Raw genomic sequence first — 20,270 nt, forward strand, 5'->3', positions numbered from 1 at the left:
ATGTTAAAACTAGCGTAATCTGAGAAAAAAAAAACCAAAGAAATAATAACCGAAGAGCGTCAGCCTATTTAAATATTATACATGCAAAGCGTAGTTTTCATTTTTAGCAGAAAATCATACTTAATATTCAAACTACTCTTTAAGCATCTATCCGAGAGAGAGAGGGGGCGCGCGCGCGAGAGAGAGAGAGCTCAAATGAGCGCCCCCGGTGCGTGGCCACGCCTCCTCAATTGTCAGTTGCTTTCTGTGCGAAGCAAGGTAACCTCTACCATTGGTTGCATGTCTCTGTCGATCAGCATGGGTTTGCCATTCCTTCCGCTGTGCTAGAGACGTGGGAGGTTGTCTTATTGCAGATGTGTTCCAGCATGGGCAGTTGAAACAACAGGGCGCGTTTCAGTATCGTAAGTTTGCAGAAAGGGTCTTGTTTCTGAAGGCAAGACAAGTCACTGACGAGACAGTACCTTTGAGGGGCAACGTAATCTGACAAGTTTTAATACTTCTTTAAACTACTAATTTTGAGTCGAGTTATCCTTTTTGGATATACTGTGAAATTTTAGACTACAATAAAAAAATGCCAGCCGTGGCACTGTTGCCTTTTACGATTACGCCAAGTAGGAAGTCGTCAAGTCCTAGTGCTTTCCGACTCACCGAGAAATTTGTTTTGCTTTTAGTTTTCAGCGCTTTTATTACTCTTTGCTTTGGGGCAATTTTTTTCTTGCCGGATTCATCCAAGTTACTAAGCGGTGTATTTTTCAACTCCGGCGTAGAGACGGACACAAGCAAGACAGGTACGGATCGCGATGCCAATATTTTCGGGGCGGACAGTGTGGAGAGAAAGTTAGCAAAGATTCGAAAAGATCATGAGAAGGCACTGAATGAAGCCAAGGATACACTGCAGAAGAAACCCGACGAGATCAAGCAGGATATACTGAGCGAGAAAGATAAAGTTGCCCAGGAGAATATGGTCTTCAAAACGAATGGGGGCAATGCCGCTTTGCCATACCTCGACTTCAAGCGACCACCTGGGGTTGTGGGGCGGGAGCCAGCCGACCCGGAAACCAGGCAGAAAAGAGACAAAGTTAAAGAGGTAAGCTGATCATATGCGTCATCTTTCTGGGCATCTGAAGGAGACATCACCTGTGAGCAGTGCTCACCTGTGGTGGAGGACGGAGTGCGCGCCTGTGGGTCAGGAGTCATTATGGTCGTGGACTGGGGGAGGGGATGGTATAAAGCTGTCAGATGACAAAAACGTGACAGTAAAGGAGCTACTTTATTTTGTTATTAGAGAAATTATACCGTGACGCGGAGCTCCTTGTACGGCGGGCTGAATTCTGAAGCTGCTGTTGTGCCCGCCGCTCCGGTTTAGGAGCGTGTCGCTTAGTGAGCCCGAGAGGCGACCCTGCAGTACCCGTATGACAAGGGCGCACTCGACTATCCGCTCACCTTCGCTCTCTTTTGTATATTTTATGACAACTTTTAGTTAGGCGGTCCTGTCATTCCTCAAAAAGTTAAGCATTGAGGAGCTATGACGAGACGTTTTGCTAACTCGACCTATGCCCAGCGCTGCCGCGTGATGATTTTGTAAGAACTGAGGTGAGAGTGTCATGCTGGGGAACTAGTAGGACCGGCTTGATGGCTTGAAAAGCAAGACCTATTATTTATTATACGTAGCCATCGAAACGCTCTTTTGTACAGTGCTACAAATGTAGTTATCGGGTAGGGGATAGCTCAGAGCCCCTTTGAGTGCAGCCCTCCCAGAGCCATTTGTTTTAGTTACAAGCGCAAGGCATAGCAGCGGCGGCGCATGCAGCCTACAGGCACCATGGGAACTGCAACTGTGTCGTGGGGCTTCTTAACACAAGCGATCAGCCCAAAAACACATTAAGAACATCGGGAGTTAAGGCACCTCTGGTTTTATTTTAGCCACAGTTCATTTTATGAAACGTGACTGGAAAACTGCAGAGTGAACTACTGCACCTTTTGATATGGTTAAATTATTTTTTTTTCTAATGGCTATTGTTATTTTTTTTTAATGAGTGTAATTATGTAGCGAGCCATCACTTGACATTTTCCGCTGTCCTTTAAAATTTAAAGCATGGGATGCAGGTGGTCGCATCATCAGTTTCCAGCCTTTCAGTGTCAAACACCATCCATCTAGCGAATTAGGTTGCATTCTGTTATCTCCATACATTATAATCTATAGTGACTTTTCAGGTTGCTCAATTACCAGACAGTTTACAGAATATTCAAGAATGCATTTTAGTGTAACAAGACAACAAAATAGACAATTCATATATATTTTAGATCACACATAAACCCTGAGAAACAGCCTGTAGTTGTTCAAAGTTTAAATTAATAAGGTGAATGTCCATATTTATAAGAGTTGAATGTGTATGACATACAATTGGTAGGTGATTGCTTCTTTCTACACATGTAATGCATAGATACTGAAAGTTGTTCTGGATAATTGCTTTTCAAACCCAGCACAACCCAGGTTGATAGGCACACATCTTTTTACCCACTTGAGTTTAACACCGGTTCACAAGGTTAGAAACGACTTCACTCTTGCAGAAACATATTCTGGTAACAAGTGCAAGGTAGGAATCAGCTTTAGATAGAATGCCAATCCAATGCAGGGCACACACGCGAGCAATGTAAAGTCATCCATCAACCTAAACGCATTTGTTAGAGCTGTGCTAGGCAATAGTTCCAACCAAAGAAAATTAAAGACACATTTCATGTACATTTGCCTTTGCCTGTACGATAAAAAGCAAGATCTTGCACAAAAAAGAATGGATAAACTGTTTTAATTGACAAAACTAACTTTAGAGCAAAGCAGACAGCTTTAAACATTAAGAAAGATCATTTAAGTGTTCAGCCTTTAAAATGAAGAAGCAAGAAAATACCTGCGGCAAGAGTTTCAGATTCTTGTTGCTACAAAATCATATGCACCATTTTTTCAATACCATCCAATATTTTAGTTTCTATGAGGATATAATATGGCCTGTTTTGTCAATTTTATACTTTATTCATCCTGACTTTTATGTAACATTATATTTCTTTAAAGGTTACTATCGATCATTGAATACTTTTTTTGACATTTTGTGATGGTCTTACCAGTTTTCTATACATCCATTTATATTTATCTTCTCTTGAAGTTGAAACATTCCATTTTGAACAATATTTTTTATCGTTAACATGCTGAAAACATCTGTTTTATTATAATTTGGTACATTTTTTTCCCTTCAGAAATTTTTTATCCATTAGGATCCATCTGCCACATATTTGTAGAATAGTAACCCAGTTGTGCATTGACCACACTGCAAGTTGCAGCTAGTGGGAAAGATCGGAGTTTCCACTACAAAATCTTCAAGGAGCTTTTAGCTTTTTGTAAGAGTGGCATGGTGATATTATATTGTTTTATAGTAACCTGGTACAATTTCCTTCATCATCTCTCTATATTACAGATTATGTCAAGATTCTGTCTTTGAGCTTTATATCCAGGAAGTATCTTTGAGCTGTCAGTAAACAAGTTGTTAATATTAGCTTAAGAGTTGAATAAAAACCTGTTACCATTCTTTTTAAATGACTGTTTTTATACATACTGTATGTTTCAGACAGTATGGAGTATGTATTTATATTAAGTAAGCACTAAGTATGGGAAAAATACATTTTACTCCTATTCGGAGGAATAGACTAATTAAAAAATAGCAAATGTAAGATCTTTGTTATCACATCATGCTTTAATTTGAACAGTAATAGTCATCCTAGCCCTGATTTAAAGCCATGTCCATTTGTTTATCTGTTAGCTGTAAAGACTTTTTTAGTCAGGGTCACACTTCTGGCATTTGTGACTGTCAAGAAAATTAACAAACCCATCAGCTTGATAAATGATTAAAAATAATTTGTGAAGCATAAAGAAAAAGTAGCAGTTGAAAAGAAGTAATTTTAAATGAGTTTTTAGGACTGACACCAAATGTATGCTTTAAACGTAAGCTTCAATTAAACTGCTTCCAGTTGGACATTTTTACTTGATATGAAATGTTGTTTTTGTGACTAAGTAAAAGTGTAATGTATTTATGTAAATAATACTGGAGCTATTCTGGGTTTTGCTTTGTTAGTCACAACATCACTGAAGAGATTTGCAATTGTTCTGACTCATATTAAACCAGAATTGCTTGTGTTCTATTTTTGTCAGTTTTTATACGTGCAATACATCTTGTTGTATGCCACATATGTAAGATATTGGATTTTTAATTTTAAGTGGGAAGCTTAGCATGTTAGCTTTTGGAAATGCGTAGTTACTGTGTTTCATAGGAGTCTGCAGTACCTTTGAAAATGACGTAGGCTTATCTCCAAACTTACGTAGTTTGGTTTGTAGTTTTATTTAGTAAGAACCACCTGGCAGTGCTTTAAACATGGTTTTAGAGTCTTGTAAAAAAAGAGTGTAAGTGAATCCATAACATTTTCCATAGGGCTTGCACTTTTGAACCATAAAATTCTAAAGTTAACTGAATTTGTTTATATTTAGTCTATGTAGAGGGGATATACTTACACTACCAGCCAAAAGTTTTAGAACTCCTCCATTTTACCAGTTTCTCTTAAGATTTAATTGGTTGAAATGCAATGAATTACCTAAAATCGTGAAAAGGTAAGCAGTAACCTGAAAAAAAGGAAATTTTAGAATATTACAAATGGGGCTTCTTCATGGAATGTAGGTTACAACCTATAGATGTTCTGCAGCAGTTAATGTAAATTAAGCCTTGCAAGGTGAAACAGCTGATTTGCACAGGTGTCCCAACCTCTGTTGATTACTTAAAAATCAAATTGTATGTTATAAAGCAGATTTGGAACAGACTGTGTTACTATACTCTCAGAAGTACTTACCCACAGCAAGATGCTGTGATGGAACATACAGATAATATTTGTGATCTTACATCTTTAATAACATAGTGCTGTAGCTTTTGTAATTTTTCACCTTGAAATAGGTCTTAAGTACTTGTATTCTGATTAAAATAGCAGTCCTGTTTTGCAAACCTATCTGCTTGTTTTTGCCGGCATGCTTATTTGGAAGCACCTGTGTGTAAATGTGTGTTCAGAATGTGTCATGCGAAGGACAAACATGCTTAATCTTGAACTTATGATGTAATTTAACAACATATATGTGGCACCAAATAAAAATATGTTAAATCTGTCCCCAGAATCAATTGTCCAATACACGGTAACAAAGGGAAAATGGTCTTGGCAGATTTGGATATAAGATAGGAGCAGACCCTGGAGGATGTGTCAGTCCATTGCATAGTACATTCTTTCCAGCAGCCATACTTTTTAAAGTCAATTTGGAGTTGCTCAATAAATGTTAAAGCACACTTATTATAGCATGGTAACCTGCACAACTGCATGTTAGTTGATTTCTTTAAGGATTAATGCAAGAGATGTATATTTTATCCCAAAATTAAATTGGGAATATTCTAATTAAGTTGTGAATAGGTCTCATAATCTAATTTTTGTCTTTGTATTGCTGTTGATAGTGGTGTTCATTTAAAGAATTAAGCACTTTGCTTGTAACTTACCCCATTTGTTTTTCCAAAAATAAATTAATAAAATTAAAATTTGTTATGTTAAATAATTCTGTGTGAATTAGTAAGATGTGACATGTCTGCTGTACTCCAAATCAGAAATGCCATTCTTGGAGAATTTTGATGTATACTAAATTGACATGCCATATGGCATTATTTTGTCAGGTAGTCCTGTATTGCTTTCATTATGTGGAAGATAAATGAGTTATAACATATGTAAGAACTTCACATTTGGTTATTCCAAGTCTCAATTAAATTGTCTTGATGACATTTTAAAAGTAAAAAAAGAATACAAGTCAGTTCATTTATGTAGCAGTCATTTTTCTGGAAAAAGGAAAGACTTACTATGTGCCTTAAGTGTAGTGCTGGGAGGTATACCGACTCATACCGAAAACCGTTTTTTATTTTTGTTATGATATGGATTTTTCTTATACTGCAACACCGGTTTAAATAGCCTAAACAACGTTCGGAACGTGGTACAGCGGGAAACTGTTTAAGGGGGCGACCTTTTTCACTGCTACACCGCTAAACACACATGCAAGTAGAGTATATGTGTTAGTGGAGGTACTGAATGGTGTAAATGGACAGAGAACATTCAGAAACTTAAGCTATAGCAGACATGATGACACAGAAGAACTTTTGCCGAAAAAAGGATCCGTGTCTGTTGTCTGGAGGCACTTTGGTTTTAAAAGGTCGGATGTGGACCAAACAACTATTTACTGCAAATGCTGTTGAGCTAAAGTGGTCGCCAGAGGTGGCAACATGAGCAATTTGCTGCACCACCTTAGCCGCAAACATGCTTTGGAGTACCAGTGCTTTGGACATAAGCTTCACACAGCCATAGGTATGTAATAGTTATTAAAATAATAAACTATTTTAAGTAATGGTAGTAAAAAAAAATACCATAGAATAAGAAATGTACAATGAATATGTGTATAATCAGTTTTCTGTTATCTCTATTGTCAATCAGTACAGGTAATCCCCTACTTACAATGGTTCATCTTAGATTTTTCGAAGTTACGATGTCAAAAGCGATACGATAATTTATATAAAATTGTGTAAAATAAAAATTTTCAAGTTGGCGCGGCAAGTGAACGTTTCTATGGGCCGAGCAATGCAGTACGATACGTTGCCAGAAACTCCCACGTTGTGAGATGCCTTAGTCTAGGTAGAGATCGATAGAGATCTTGATGTTACAGAGCTTTTTTGATATGCTTTTACTAGAAGAAAAGTTAGCTTTGTTGATTTGGCCTTGATTCCCTGCGCGTGCGTGAGTAACGAAGAGTAAACAGCTTCTAAAATGACATGTGGAGAGAGAGCAAAGTGAATGTTCAAAGCAAAATTTTTCTCGTATTATCGCTGAATCGGACTTTGATTTGTCAGTCTCCGATTTTAATGCAAGTGATCTGGAGATGTAGATTGAAAACGAAAGTGAGGTACCGGCATCAGCTGATCATGGCGCTGAACACATTCATGTAGCTGATGCACCTATGGCAATGTTCGGTTGGGAGGACAGACACGATGACAGGAGGTACAACCCATATTGCGTCTCACAAAGACAGCCAGGTAGCCAATCCACAGTGCATTCCTGCTGGCCTGGCTTGAAGCAAGGTCCATATTAATGCAATTTGCCTTAATGATAGTTCAGCTGGTAAAGTTGTCATCACCAAGTTGCACTTGTTTTATTTTTATTTGGTGAATACTGTGTAATGTATCTGGGCTTGAAGCCTTGAAGTAATAGTGCAACTTCCAGTAATAATACTATTTATTTTATTGTAATTATCTATTAATTTAAATATTATGCAGTTTAATTATGGTAATGTTGTTTAAAAAGTCACTTTAACGTGTCAGTGGACAGAGATTGTTAACATTAACAAAAAGTGTAGCTGGTTTACAAAAAATATTTACTATTCCTTTTCTAAGACATGTTCAGTGCAATACAACTTTTGACAAGCACCTCTGGATATTTTACTAAGTCTAAATGCCTCTTTGGATGGTTGAAAATATTTTGTCAAAATTATAGTTGAAGTTGTTTGCAAAATTTGTTTAATTAAAAGGTTCTGTATTTTGACTGCAACTGTCATGCAGTGTGATTCCTTCTCTTCATTAGTGTCACCCCCTTAAACTATCACTTTATGGGGCCAACCTGTATTAATACTTGTGTGTACATTAAAATGTTTTTTTGTACAATGCTCATGACAGTGGAATAGGTTATTCTTAGCCAGTCTACTGCAGTAATTGCAGTGGAAAATGTGGTTAACATTCACTCAGGCATGGGAAAAAAATACCATTGAATAACATGAAACCAATATAATTTTGAAAAATACCATGATATAGAATTTTGGTCATACTGCCCACCAGTAGTACATAGTTTAAACAGGCATTTTCCTACAAATTCTGGACAACAAAGACAAGCCTGTCTACTGATGCAGATTTCAAAGCTGCTCGATCACAGGTTACAATATTGCCTCCTGTGCTAAATACTCTTTCAGAGGGTAAGCCTGTTGCAGGAATGCACAAGTACCACTTTGAAAGCATATCTTGCCCTTGGAAAGCTCCTATCATGCATCTTCCAACACTACAGGAGGTCAATTTCACTGACTGTTGCTGTCACTAGTAGGTAGTTATCAAGTTCTTTCTAAATTTCCTCTATATCAGAGTCCTAAGCTGGTGGGCTGGCAGTACCTTCTTGAAGAAACTGCCAAGTGTCTTCTGTTGCTTTTTCAATGTAGGTACAGCAGCTAGAGCTGCATTAGCAGTTTCCTTCGTTTCTGTCTCATCACCTCTAACTGCACATGATGAAGTGGATGTACCTTGCCCTCCCTACAGCATTTCAGTGGCTGCTCTCATTTCAATAGCCTTACTCTTAGATGGGCTGATATACAGAGTCTTCAACTATGGATCAGCCAATGTTGCAAAATCAAGGAGGTAATCAGTTGTGGGGTCTGCATATTTTTTGTCAATATATACCTTCACTGTTGTCTTAAAACCTTTTGTAAATTACATACTATGTGCTCACACTCTTGGTCTATATATATGTCGATCTATAATAATATTATATAAAGTTGGCGACCTAATGTTACCAGCTCCTTCTTGGTTCAGATATTGGTGACTTCCAAGTTTTGTTAATCACCTCTGTCCAGTTTATCAAGTATTTGTCTGCTGTGAGTGCAACTAAGGAGGTTGTTTACAGAAAGAAAATTCACATTCATAACAACAGGTACACTTATAAATGGTGAAAGCGTCATGTCATAACTTAATCATCAGTTAAAAATTGCTACTTCCTTATAGGCATTAAAAACAGATTGACTTATTATAATATGTAAAAGTATACAATCAGAAATGCTGAATACTTATGTACTGTATATATACAGTAAGTGTTCAATTTTTTTCCCCCAGTGCTGCACCCATTTTAAAAATAGAATTAAGCTAAAAAAAAGTATTCTATGATATACAGACTTTGAGAAGAATGGTTACCAACTCGGCAGAGATGTCTTGGCTGCAGTTAATCATGTAACATCTATTAAAAAAACACAGGTAACAAAATCAATACTCTGAAAATTTCCAAGATAAGAGAACCTAAATCTCCACTCAAATTTAAATATTTTTCTAATTAGATTTGCAAATGCAAAATGATTAAAAGAGTAAAATACAGACTACACATAAAAAGTATGTAAAAGCAAACCTGAAAGAATTATGTTATTTATACAAGAACACAACACAAGCATGTGGTGGTGTGTTTTCTTCCATAAAAAAATCATATAGTATTAAAATACATGCCTAAGGTTTAAAATGAGACACTGCATTAAGAGGCTATTAAATCCTGTAAATTCAAGGAGTAGTCTAGATATGTAGTTTAGGGAGCAATGAATTACAGGTTCTGAAGCCCTTGTGGTACATTTGTTTATGTTCTTGATATATTTGTAGTACTTGTTGGTCATACAACTCAGCCAGCATGCTCCTCTTTAAGTAATAAAGCAAAAATGCCTTTTTTCCTGTTTAGTACAAGGCATTATGCACATATGCCACATATCTATCACCTTGTCAACTATGCATACTTAATTTAATCCTAACGCATGCTTTACAGCTTTACAAAGAATTAGCAGAACCAGCACCAGACACAAAAATTAGTTTACATTAAGTAATTTTCCAAAGCCATTTTTCCAGTATATCTGAAACCTACCCAGCTGAAGACTGTAGACTGAAACCTACCCAACAGTATTGGGTCAAAGTGAGACCCAGCCCTGGAAGAAAGTCTATTTTATCATAGAGGCCATATCATTAAAAGTACTGCAAAAAAAAATTAAACTCAAAATGCAATCTTCTCTAAAATTTACTTATAAGATTAGAATATTACAATTACAGATGTTAACAACAAACTATTGTTCAATTAACTTGTAGTACTGCGGTGGGTTGGCACCCTGCCCGGGATTGGTTCCTGCCTTGAGCCCCGTGTTGGCTGGGTTTGGCTCCAGCAGACCCCCGTGACCCTGTGTTCGGATTCAGCGGGTTGGAAAATGGATGGATGGATGGATAACTTGTAGTAAGAATTTTAAATCAAATTATCTTACAGATTACACATTTAACTTAAATTTCTTGTGGGAAATTGAGTTACCTTGCTGCTCTGTAACACCTACTACAGCCTTACTTTAAGACATATTTTTCATTTACACTGCAGTAGTTTTTAAACTTACAAGTCAGATTGTTTTCAATCTACAAATAGGATGCTTTCATCGAAAATAGAGAGTACAAAGCATTGCTCACATGGGAAGCTTTTTAAGCGAAAACACTACAAAATTTGTATTTAACTGGGTAAAACTGTGCTGAAACACAAAAGAAATACTTTCAAAATGTACTGTCGCATACAAAATAAAAATGCCTCTTGAGAGATAACACTGCACTACCTACCATTTTTGCATCAAGGGGGGTAAATAAAAAATCCATGGTCAGAAACGAGAGAAAAATCACATAGAGGGTTTTTACTAGGATCAAACAAGACGTGTTGCCAGTCAATAATGTTTGACAACAATGGCTTTCTACAGTTAATCAATTATTTTGAACCAGGCTACAACAAAACATTTAGAGAAACAGTTCCCTGCCTTACAGAACAACATTTTACCATAAGATATAATTAGCTTGTGTGAAACAAGCCCCGGACACAGACGGGAAGACATGTTAAAGTCACTACCACACATTTATTTACACAAATATTTACAAGTTCAAGTGCCACACAACCCACTGACTTCCCCAAAGTCCAGGCCAAACCACACTATGCCTCACTCTTCAGGCCGCTTCCTGACTCTCATCCAAGACCTCATCCGTCTTCCACCCGATTCCAGCCTTTCTGTCAAGGGAGGCGGCCCCTTTTATAAGCACCCGGATGTGCTCCAAGTGTGTTCTGGCAATCTCCCACCGACACGCCCCAGTGTGGCGGAAGTGCCGGCTGCATCCCCGGAAGCACTCCGGGTGTCCCTGCTCCTCTTTCCCCCCCAGCACTTCCTGGTGTGGCGGAAGTGCTGAGGTCCAGGGTCTCCAGGGCATTGGGGCGCCCCCTGGCGGTGACCACGGGTCCCTACTGGGTTGAGCTTCAAAGCCCTGTACCTGTGGCCACCAAAGGCACCAGGGTGATTGCTCTCACATGGCCTGAGGGAGGCGTAAGTCCTCCTCCGGTCCTCCAAGGCGTCCCGGCCGGGTCGCCCCCCCCCAGTCATCTGCAACACTAGTCTATAAGCTTGCACTCACAACTAATAATATTAATACCAAATACTGCAGCTATCTGTGAGAAAACAAAGTACTGCCTCCCTAGCTAAAATGCCAGTGCACCACCTCCCAGTGTAGACAATTTCTAAGGTAAATGGGAAGAGCAGCTAATTATTCGTATTCCACAAGCATCTCTCCATTACTTAAACTCCCCCTGAAACCACCCCAGCACTGGTTTTGAAAATGTGAACTTTAACACTAGAATTACCAGAGCCTACGAAAAAACTCGTAAATCCGTCCCACCTTAAATCGCGTCTTAAATCCGTTTGCACCTCTCCGCCAGAGTCCTTTGTCATCTAAATGTGCTGATAAAGCTACTAGCAGCCAGCTATTCCATCCCCCCACCGACTTAGAATGAACTTCTCTCCTAGCTCAAGCCTTGCCTTGATTTGATTACCTGGGATTGAAGTGGAGTTTTACAGTGGAAATAATTCTAGCGTTATTTGGAATACACGCATTTCATGTGTGTTCCATTTCTATAGTTGGCTGTGCAAACACATTTTTAAAACAGAAACGTTTTTCATATTCTAATAGTAAATGACAAAATGTAGGCATAAACTATATAACGTATGAAGCCTGAAGTCCATATATCAAAGAAACACTTTCACAAAAGGTACAAATAAAAGAACACGTGCGCCTTCATTCAAAAAAAAAAAAAAAAAAAAAAAACCGCGTTAGCATGCCACATTGACTTTCTTACTGCAGCCGCCGCGGTGGCGTAATGGTATCAGCACCTGACTGGGACTCAGAGGGTGGCGAGTTCGATTCCGCACGGCTCTACTTCGAGAAATTAACTGCTCTTATTCTTACAATTTTAGAATAACAATATAAATTTGATTTCAGTCTGTAACAGGCGGTGTAACTTATGATACTGGTAAAGGTTAGCTTTTTTTTTTTTTTTTTTTTTAATTCACTTTTCATTCTCGCAGTCACATTCAGAATCAATCCATACAACCCCATCTGACACAGCTGGTTTCACATAAATAAAAGTGCACTTTTATTCAAGACTATAACCGAAGAATAAAGAAAGCAAGTTACAGTTGGTGGTTGATACAACAGCTTGCGTGGTGCAATGTTAAGAACTGCTGATTTCCGATCCGTGCTATATAAAATCATCACATTCAAATATTAACAGTTCCCACACACCCAAGGTCCGCCATTCCTACATTTACAACATGTGTACTTGTTGCAGTGTACACACCTCTCTGTGCTATGGTTCCTATTACAGTGAATGAGCACCTGACACTGTACTTTCTTCCATGGGGGAAGCTGAGGTCTTAGAACGGAAGTTTGTTGACGCTGTATCATCTTTTCTTTTTCCATCGCCTTTTCCTGTAAGAAGCGACGACGAAGTTCCTCTGCAAGGTGAGCCATGAACACTCTTCTTTTCTCAGCGGACTCCGTGCATGCCTTATACAATACGTGTGCGTTCATCGCTGCTAGGTCAAGGATGTTGTACAACACAGCAACCGGCCACCTGCGTGTTCCTGTGCGCACTGAACAAGCACGCGCCTTCTGGTCCATGATGTCAACGCCACGCTGGGGAAAAAAGAAAGACAAATATATGTGACATTTTGAAGAAATCATTTTATCACCAGAAGAGCACCAGAATACTTCGTCACACTAATATTTTTTTCATTAGCATACCTTCATGTGGTTGTAGTCTGTGACCGTGTTTGTTTTTTTTTTTTTTTATCTTGCCCAATCTCCACATCATGGTGCATTGTGCTGAGAATGCAGACAGACTTCATCTTTTTGGGCACATACACTGTCAGCATGGCACTGGGAGATCTAAACACCAGCGTGGAGAATTGTTCGTGTACTGAACTGACTTTAGCTGCAGGTGGAAGTTCCCGTCGCACTTTATTCATGGTGCCAAGCAGAGTTGTATTGCGGTGCAGCAGTCTATTAGCCAGCGAAAGTGACGTGAAGAAGTTGTCTGTTGTTACGGTTCCATGAAGAGAGAGTTTTCAAGGGGATGGCACTAATGAAGATAAGGAATCACATTGCATGACAGATGCAGTCAAAACATACAGAGCCTTTTTATTGAACAAAGTTTGCAAACAACTTAAACTAAAATTTTGACAACATATTTTCAATCATCCAAAGAAGCATTTAGACTTAGTAAAATATCCATAGGTGCTTGTCAAAAGTTGTATTGCAGTGAACATGTCTTAGAAAAGGAATAAGTAGTAAATATTTTTTGTAAACCAACTACACTTTGTTAATGTTAACAATCTCTGTCCACTGACACGTTAAAGTGACTTTTTAAACTGCATAATATTTAAACTAATAAATAATAACAATAAAATAAATAATAGTGCAACTTCCAGTAATGATACTATTACTTCCAAGACTTCAAAGCCCAAGTGCATTACACAGTATTCACCAAATTAAAATAAAATAAAACAAGTGCAACTTGGTGATGACATCTTTACCATCTGAACCATCATTAAGGCAAACTGCATTAATATGGACCTTGCTTCAAGCTAAGCTATATACATAAATAATAAAACTGCAACTTGCATTTATAATGCTATTTGTGGTATAGCCCTATGGAAGCATATTAGGGCCACGGTGAAGAAAAAAAATACGGACACAGTGAAGAAAAAAAAACTATACAGTAATCCCTCCTCGATCGCGAGGGTTGCGTTTGAGAGCCCCCCGTGAAAGGTGAAAATCCGTGAAATAGAAACCATATGTTTATATGGTTATTTTTATATTGTCATGCTTGGGTCACAGATTTGCACAGAAACACAGGAGGTTGTAGAGAGACAGGAACTTTATTCAAGCACTGCAAACAAACATTTGTCTCTTTTTCAAAAGTTTAAACTAAGCTCCATGACAAGACAGAGATGACAGTTCCGTCTCACAATTAAAAGAATGCAAACATATCTTCCTCTTCAAAGGAGTGTGCATCAGGAGCAGAGAATGTCAGAGAGAGAGAAAAAAGCAAACAATTAAAAATCAATAGGGCTGTTTGGCTTTTAAGTATGCGAAGCACCACTGGACAAAGCAGCTGCAAGGAAGGCAGCAATGTGAAGGTAGTCTTTCAGCATTTTTTAGAGTAGCGTCCGTATCCTCTAGGCCAGTGTGCGAACAGCCCCTCTGCTCACACCCCCTCCGTCAGGAGCAGAGAATGTCAGAGAGAGTGAGAGAGACAGAGAAAAGCAAACAATCAAAAATCAATACGTGCTGTTTGATCTTTTAAGTATGCGAAGCACCGTGCCGGAAGCATGTCGCTTGACAAAGCAGCCACTTGTAAGCCCAGCAAGGAAGGGAGCAATGTGAAGGTAATCTTTCAGCGTTTTTTGAGGAGCAGCCGTATCCTCTAGGGGTGCGAACAGCCCCCGTGCTCACAATATATTTGAGGAGTTTTATTTAATACGTAATACGCGCTCTGGTTGGGTAGCTTCTCAGCCATCTGCTAATAGCGTCCCTTGTATGAAATCAACTGGGCAAACCAACTGAGGAAGCATGTACCAGAAATTAAAAGACCCATTGTCCGCAGAAATCCGCAAACCAGCAAAAAATCTGCGATATATGTTTAAATATGCTTACATATAAAATCCGCGATAGAGTGAAGCCGTGAAAGTCGAAGTGCGATATAGCAAGGGATTACTGTATGTCAAGAATAAAGTCGACCTTTTCACTTTATTCTCATAGTTTATTTTGTCATTAAAGTAGAATGTCGTAAACTAAACTTCATCCTAAAATAAATATTTAATTTACCAGATTTTCTCAAACCCTGTCATAAGTTAATGCAGCACATTAAATTCTTTGTGTTAAGTGTTCCCCGACCCAGTTGTTAATCGCTGTATGCGCTTCTTAAACTGACTTCCTCTGCACTAAGAGGAGGTGCCGGCAGTGATTGCCACACAGAATACATTCACTTCATGATATTCCTGCTCTCTGAAAATGTAGAATGCAAAGATAAATTTTCATGATGAAATGCATTAAAGGAGGTATTAAACATGCACGGTAGTGCTGCTCCCTCGCAGTAAGGGATCCCCAGGTGTACGTTCAGTGTAGAGAACTTTATGGCAGGTGTGACGAGGCTCCAAAAGACTGGATGTATGAATGGGTATCACACAGGTTTAACTTAAATATAATGTAAATATTGGATTTGTAATCTGGTGGTCGGAGACACGAACACAGAGTTCAATACATGTTCTTCTGAGTGGGCTTTCTTTAGTGCTGTCTCTGTCTGATGTACCAAACCCGCAGTTCCTATCTTTCCTTTTTCTTTCTCCACATAACCAATCACCACATGATAAACGTCTTTGTGAAAGTAAACGTAGTTATAAACTTAGACCACGCAGTGTTCAGAACTTTAAAAAAAATTTCATTATACATGTTTAATTATGCCATCCATTTAGGGTTGCGCCCATCTCAGTATGAATTGTGTGTGAGGCAGGAGCAAATCCTGAACGTGGTGCCAGCACATTGCAGGGTGAATATGAGCAATACATACACTAGCAGGGTCAATATAGCATAACAAAACCCCACATCCTACATGACTTTGAAAGGAAACTGAAGCACGCCGAGTAAACCCACCAGAAAAACATGCAAATTCAAAGCAAGGAACATCTGGGACCCCATTGCTGCGAGGCAGCAGTGCAACCTCCATGCCACCGTGCCCTTACACTTAACACAAAGCATTTAATGTGCTACATAACTTATGACGGGGTTTGAGAAAATCTAGTAAATTAAATATTCATTTTAAGATGAAGTTTAGTTTGTGGTGCTCTACTTTAATAACAAATTACGAGAATAAAGTCAACATGTCGACTTTAATCTTGACAATTGGCTAGAATAAAGTCAACATGTCGACTTTATTCTCATCATAAGCGTCGAGATTAAAGTGGAAATGTCGAGAATAAAGTCAACATGTCATCACACTATTACACAGTACCCAGGTACATTACACAGTATTGAAAAAAATAAAACAAGTACAACTTGGCTTACAGTATTATCCAGTAGTATAGAAACAGTATTCACACATTTGAACATAATGGTCCACATCCGACCTTTTAAATCCAAAGTATCTCCAGACAACAAACGTGACTCCTTTTTTCAGGCAAAAGTTCTTCTGTGTCATCATGTTCAACTTTATCGTCTGCTTCAGTATCGGAGTGTTCTCTGTCCATTTTCATGCAATACCTCCACTACCGCATGTACTCTGTTGCACGCCTGTTTAGTGGTGTAGCAGTGAAAAAGAGTCCCCGTGTAACACCTCCACTAACGCATGTACTCCGTTGCATGTGTCTAGCGGTGTAGCAGTGAAAAAGGTCCCCCTTAAACAGTTTCCCACAGTGCCACGTTCCGAATGTTGTTTAGGCAATTTAAACCGGTGTTGCGGTCTAAGAAAAATCCATATCATAACAAAAATAAATGGTTTTCGGTATGAACCGGTATACCACCCAGCATTACATCAGACCAAGCCACCTTTCATAGCTCCATGATCTAGTCCTGATACTCACATACCCATTGCAGGTGCTTTTGGCAGTGGACAGGAGTCAGCATTGGCACTGTGACAGGTCTGCAGCTATACAGGCCCATATCCCGCAAGCTGTAATGCATTGGGTGTTCTGACACCTTTCTCTTATGGCCAGCATTAAGTTTTTCAGCAATTGTTGTGGATTGAATTTTGTAATGTGTAAATGAAACTTACTTTTACAAAAAAAGTAGTAATTTGTCCTACAGTAACTCTTCTGTGAGATCAGAATAGACCTACTAGCCTTTACTCCCCAGGTACATCAGTGAGCCTTGGGCTTTGATGACCCTGTTGCCGGTTCACTGGTTTCCCTTTCATGGACAACTTTTGGTAGGTACTAACCACTGCTTTACCAGGAACACCCCACAAGATCTGCTGTTTTGGAGATGCTCTTAGTCTTCCAACCATTACAATCTGACCCTTGTCAAAGTCACTGTGATCTTTGCACTTGCTCATTTTTTTTCTACTTCCAACACATCCCCTTCAAGAACTAACTGACTGTTCACATGCTGCCTAATATATTCCACCCCTTCACAAGTGCCATTGTAATGGGATAATCAATTGTATTCACTTTGCCTGTCTGTGGTTGTAATGTTGTGGCTGATGATGTATAGTATAGGTGCTGTTGAGGAGAAAAGCCAAGTCTTGTAGCAAACAGGTTCTAAACATACTTTTTCTAGGAAAATATATTGTCTTTTAGTGAAGATCCATCTCGTACTGTATTCCCTACCTCTCTCTCTGTCTAGATTGTAAATGACATCACATTGTGATTCAGTAGGTTAATTTTTAACTCTAAAGTTGCCAGCCTTCATTAAGTGTGACTGTGCTCGTGACCATGTGCTCTGTAATGAACTGGTGTATCAGTATCCAGGACTGTTGTATTTTTCATTCCGTGTTACATAATTCAGAGCTCTAGAATTTCTTGTACTTTGTGTGCATTGTTTGTGTATTGTTTTTAAAATTTTCACTGCACATAGTACAGGCTTCTGTTGGTTAACTGAACAAAATGTTTACCAAATGATTGGGAAGGGAAGTCTGTTATGCATGCACGGTTTGCTTTGTAATTAATGCATTGGATTTATTTATTATAGATTTTCAAGTAAATATACTTATATCAATTATTGCCTGACCCATATGGATTTTTAGACTAGTAATGTTATTGTTATGTTAGCAGCAAAGACGGCAGATATTGTAGGCTTGTTGGAAAATTAGGTTTTCCTAGAAAAAGTCCGAATGAAAAGAAAAAGGTGAAGTTGGGTAATGGTTTCACCTGTTGTAATTTTCCATTTAAACAGGTGAAATGTGAGTGTTTTTATGTTGTTATGAAGAAGAGAATTGTGCAGTGAATAAAGGTCTTTCATTTTTAGAGTAAAATACTTACATTTTTGCACAATGCAAAATATTTTTAATAATATTTCCTATTTGATATTCTTTTTTGGCTTTAAAGGTTTGTGCTGCTGTCCCAGTCAGTTGTGCAGGTTACTGTTAAAGGGAATTGTAAAAAGTACATAGAAATAACACATAAAAATAACACATTTTGTCTAAATGAATTTGCTAGAACTGGAAGCTTAAGCTTTCACGTGAAGGGTCAATAAAAAAGGTATTTCTGCTTAAAATATTAGCGAAATAATAAACAACACTGAAATGCTGCTTTAAATGTGCTTATTTGGATTTCTTCTGAGAACAGTGTTTTCATTCCACAGTCCAAAGCATGCAGTTAGCTTGATTGACAAGACTGAAATGTCTTGGTATGCTAGACAGAGTGATCACAAGCATGGCTTGTGATAATGATATTTTGTATGCAGCTAATTCCTGTCTTGTTTGCTGACCCTGACAGTAAAGAGGAGGAGTATGAGGAACAGTACACCCACATACATTTTAAGCAGGCAGCTGTTAATGATAAAGTGGAACAAGGTAGGTCTGGGGATAGGAGGTTTTTGGGTTGTACATTGTGACAGTTCGTTAAATTGATTTGAAAGTTCCAGTTAAATGTCTTTGTAGCAAGTCCATTATGGGTTTTAGGTTTATAGGATTATTTATTTCACTTTTACAGAGTGCAGTGAAATTCTTTCTAAAGGCTCTGTTGAAATGTACACTGAGTTAGTTCCGGTTTCTGCAGATGATGATGGCACTGAATAAGAAAGGGAAGATAAGTTAAGTAGCTTGAAGGAATCCTCATCTAATTCTTGAATTAAAGTAATCAGATGTGAAAATAATTTACAAATGGTAACAGAATTAGTAGAAGGTAAAAATTAAATTTTCAGATATATGAACCAAATATTAATTATAGATTCACTATATTAATAAGCATATATTGAAACACTGCAATACAGTAATCCCTCACCTATCGCGGGGGTTACGTTCCAGAGCCCCCCGCGATAGGTGAAAATCCGCAAAGTAGCGACCTATATTTATTTTATTATTTATACATATTTTTAGGCTTTATAAACCCTTCCCACACTCTTATAAACCTTTCTCACTCTCTTGTTAACCTTTCCCACACTCTTATAAACACTTCCTATGCTCTTAAACACTTTCTACATTCTTAAACACCGCAGACCAACACTGCACACTGCACGCAGCGATCAGACGTCAATGTGTCTGCACTCGCTTTGTGAAGGGGGGCAGCTGAACTCACGCTGACCAGAAATGGACTTTGTGCTGCTTCTGCCAAAATGCCTGCTTGTCGCTCTGCGCGTTCGGAAGAAGGAGGCGTGTGTGTGTGCGTGTGTGAGGGCTGAACTCACGTTCGCTCAAACCCCCCTCCCCGGAGGCGCAGTTTGCATTGTCAAGGGGGTGGGGAGCTGAATGAACGCTAAGGAGAAGTGGACTTTGTGCTGGCTTTGTGCTGCTTGTCGCTCTGCCTGTCAATAATTTAAAAGCCTGTACATCACCAATTTTCCTGTCTCACTGTCTTGTCTTGCGTGAAGTTAAAATGTTTTATAATAGTGAGATGTTACTCATATCCTTAGCCCGACATCCACATATCATATGTGTTAACAAAGTGTGTTTTATAAGTTTACATGTGTTTAAAGCATGTGGGATGGGTATTTTAAGGCTTAAACTATAAAAATGTTTATTTATATGGTCTTTCTATATCGCGGATTTTCTCCTGTTGCTGATGGGTCTGGAACATAACTTCCGCGATAGGCGGGCAATCACTTGTATTTAAAAACCCGCGAAGTCGTGAATCCGCGAAAAGTGAACCGCGAAGTAGCGAGGGATTACTGTATCTTTAAACATAACCATCAAGGTGAATTTCTTTGGGGAAAAAAAATCTGTATGGCTGGCACCATGTTCTGCTTTTAAGGGAAAAAAATACCAAAAATAATCTGATTAAAGTAACATCAGTAAAACAGAGATTACTAAAGTCCAACATTTTTTATTTTGGCTTACCAGGTTTACCTTTATTGTACTCTGTGTCTTAAGCATTG

At 38.5% G+C, this 20,270-nt stretch overlaps 1 protein-coding gene across 1 annotated transcript in view; it reads left to right on the forward strand.

Annotated features, from left to right (window-relative positions):
• The first annotated feature begins 331 nt into the window (after positions 1–331).
• The window catches only part of man1a1 (mannosidase, alpha, class 1A, member 1), a 495,681-nt gene continuing 475,742 nt past the window's right edge, over positions 332–20,270 (forward strand). The window contains exon 1 of the mRNA XM_051925338.1: positions 332–1,087. Within this exon, the coding sequence (XP_051781298.1) occupies positions 572–1,087 (516 nt within the window). The 5' untranslated portion in view covers positions 332–571. The remainder of the gene's footprint in view (positions 1,088–20,270) is intronic.

This window comes from Erpetoichthys calabaricus, chromosome 3 (genome assembly GCF_900747795.2).
Source record: "Erpetoichthys calabaricus chromosome 3, fErpCal1.3, whole genome shotgun sequence".
In the NCBI taxonomy this organism is placed as follows: Eukaryota; Metazoa; Chordata; class Cladistia; order Polypteriformes; family Polypteridae; genus Erpetoichthys; species Erpetoichthys calabaricus.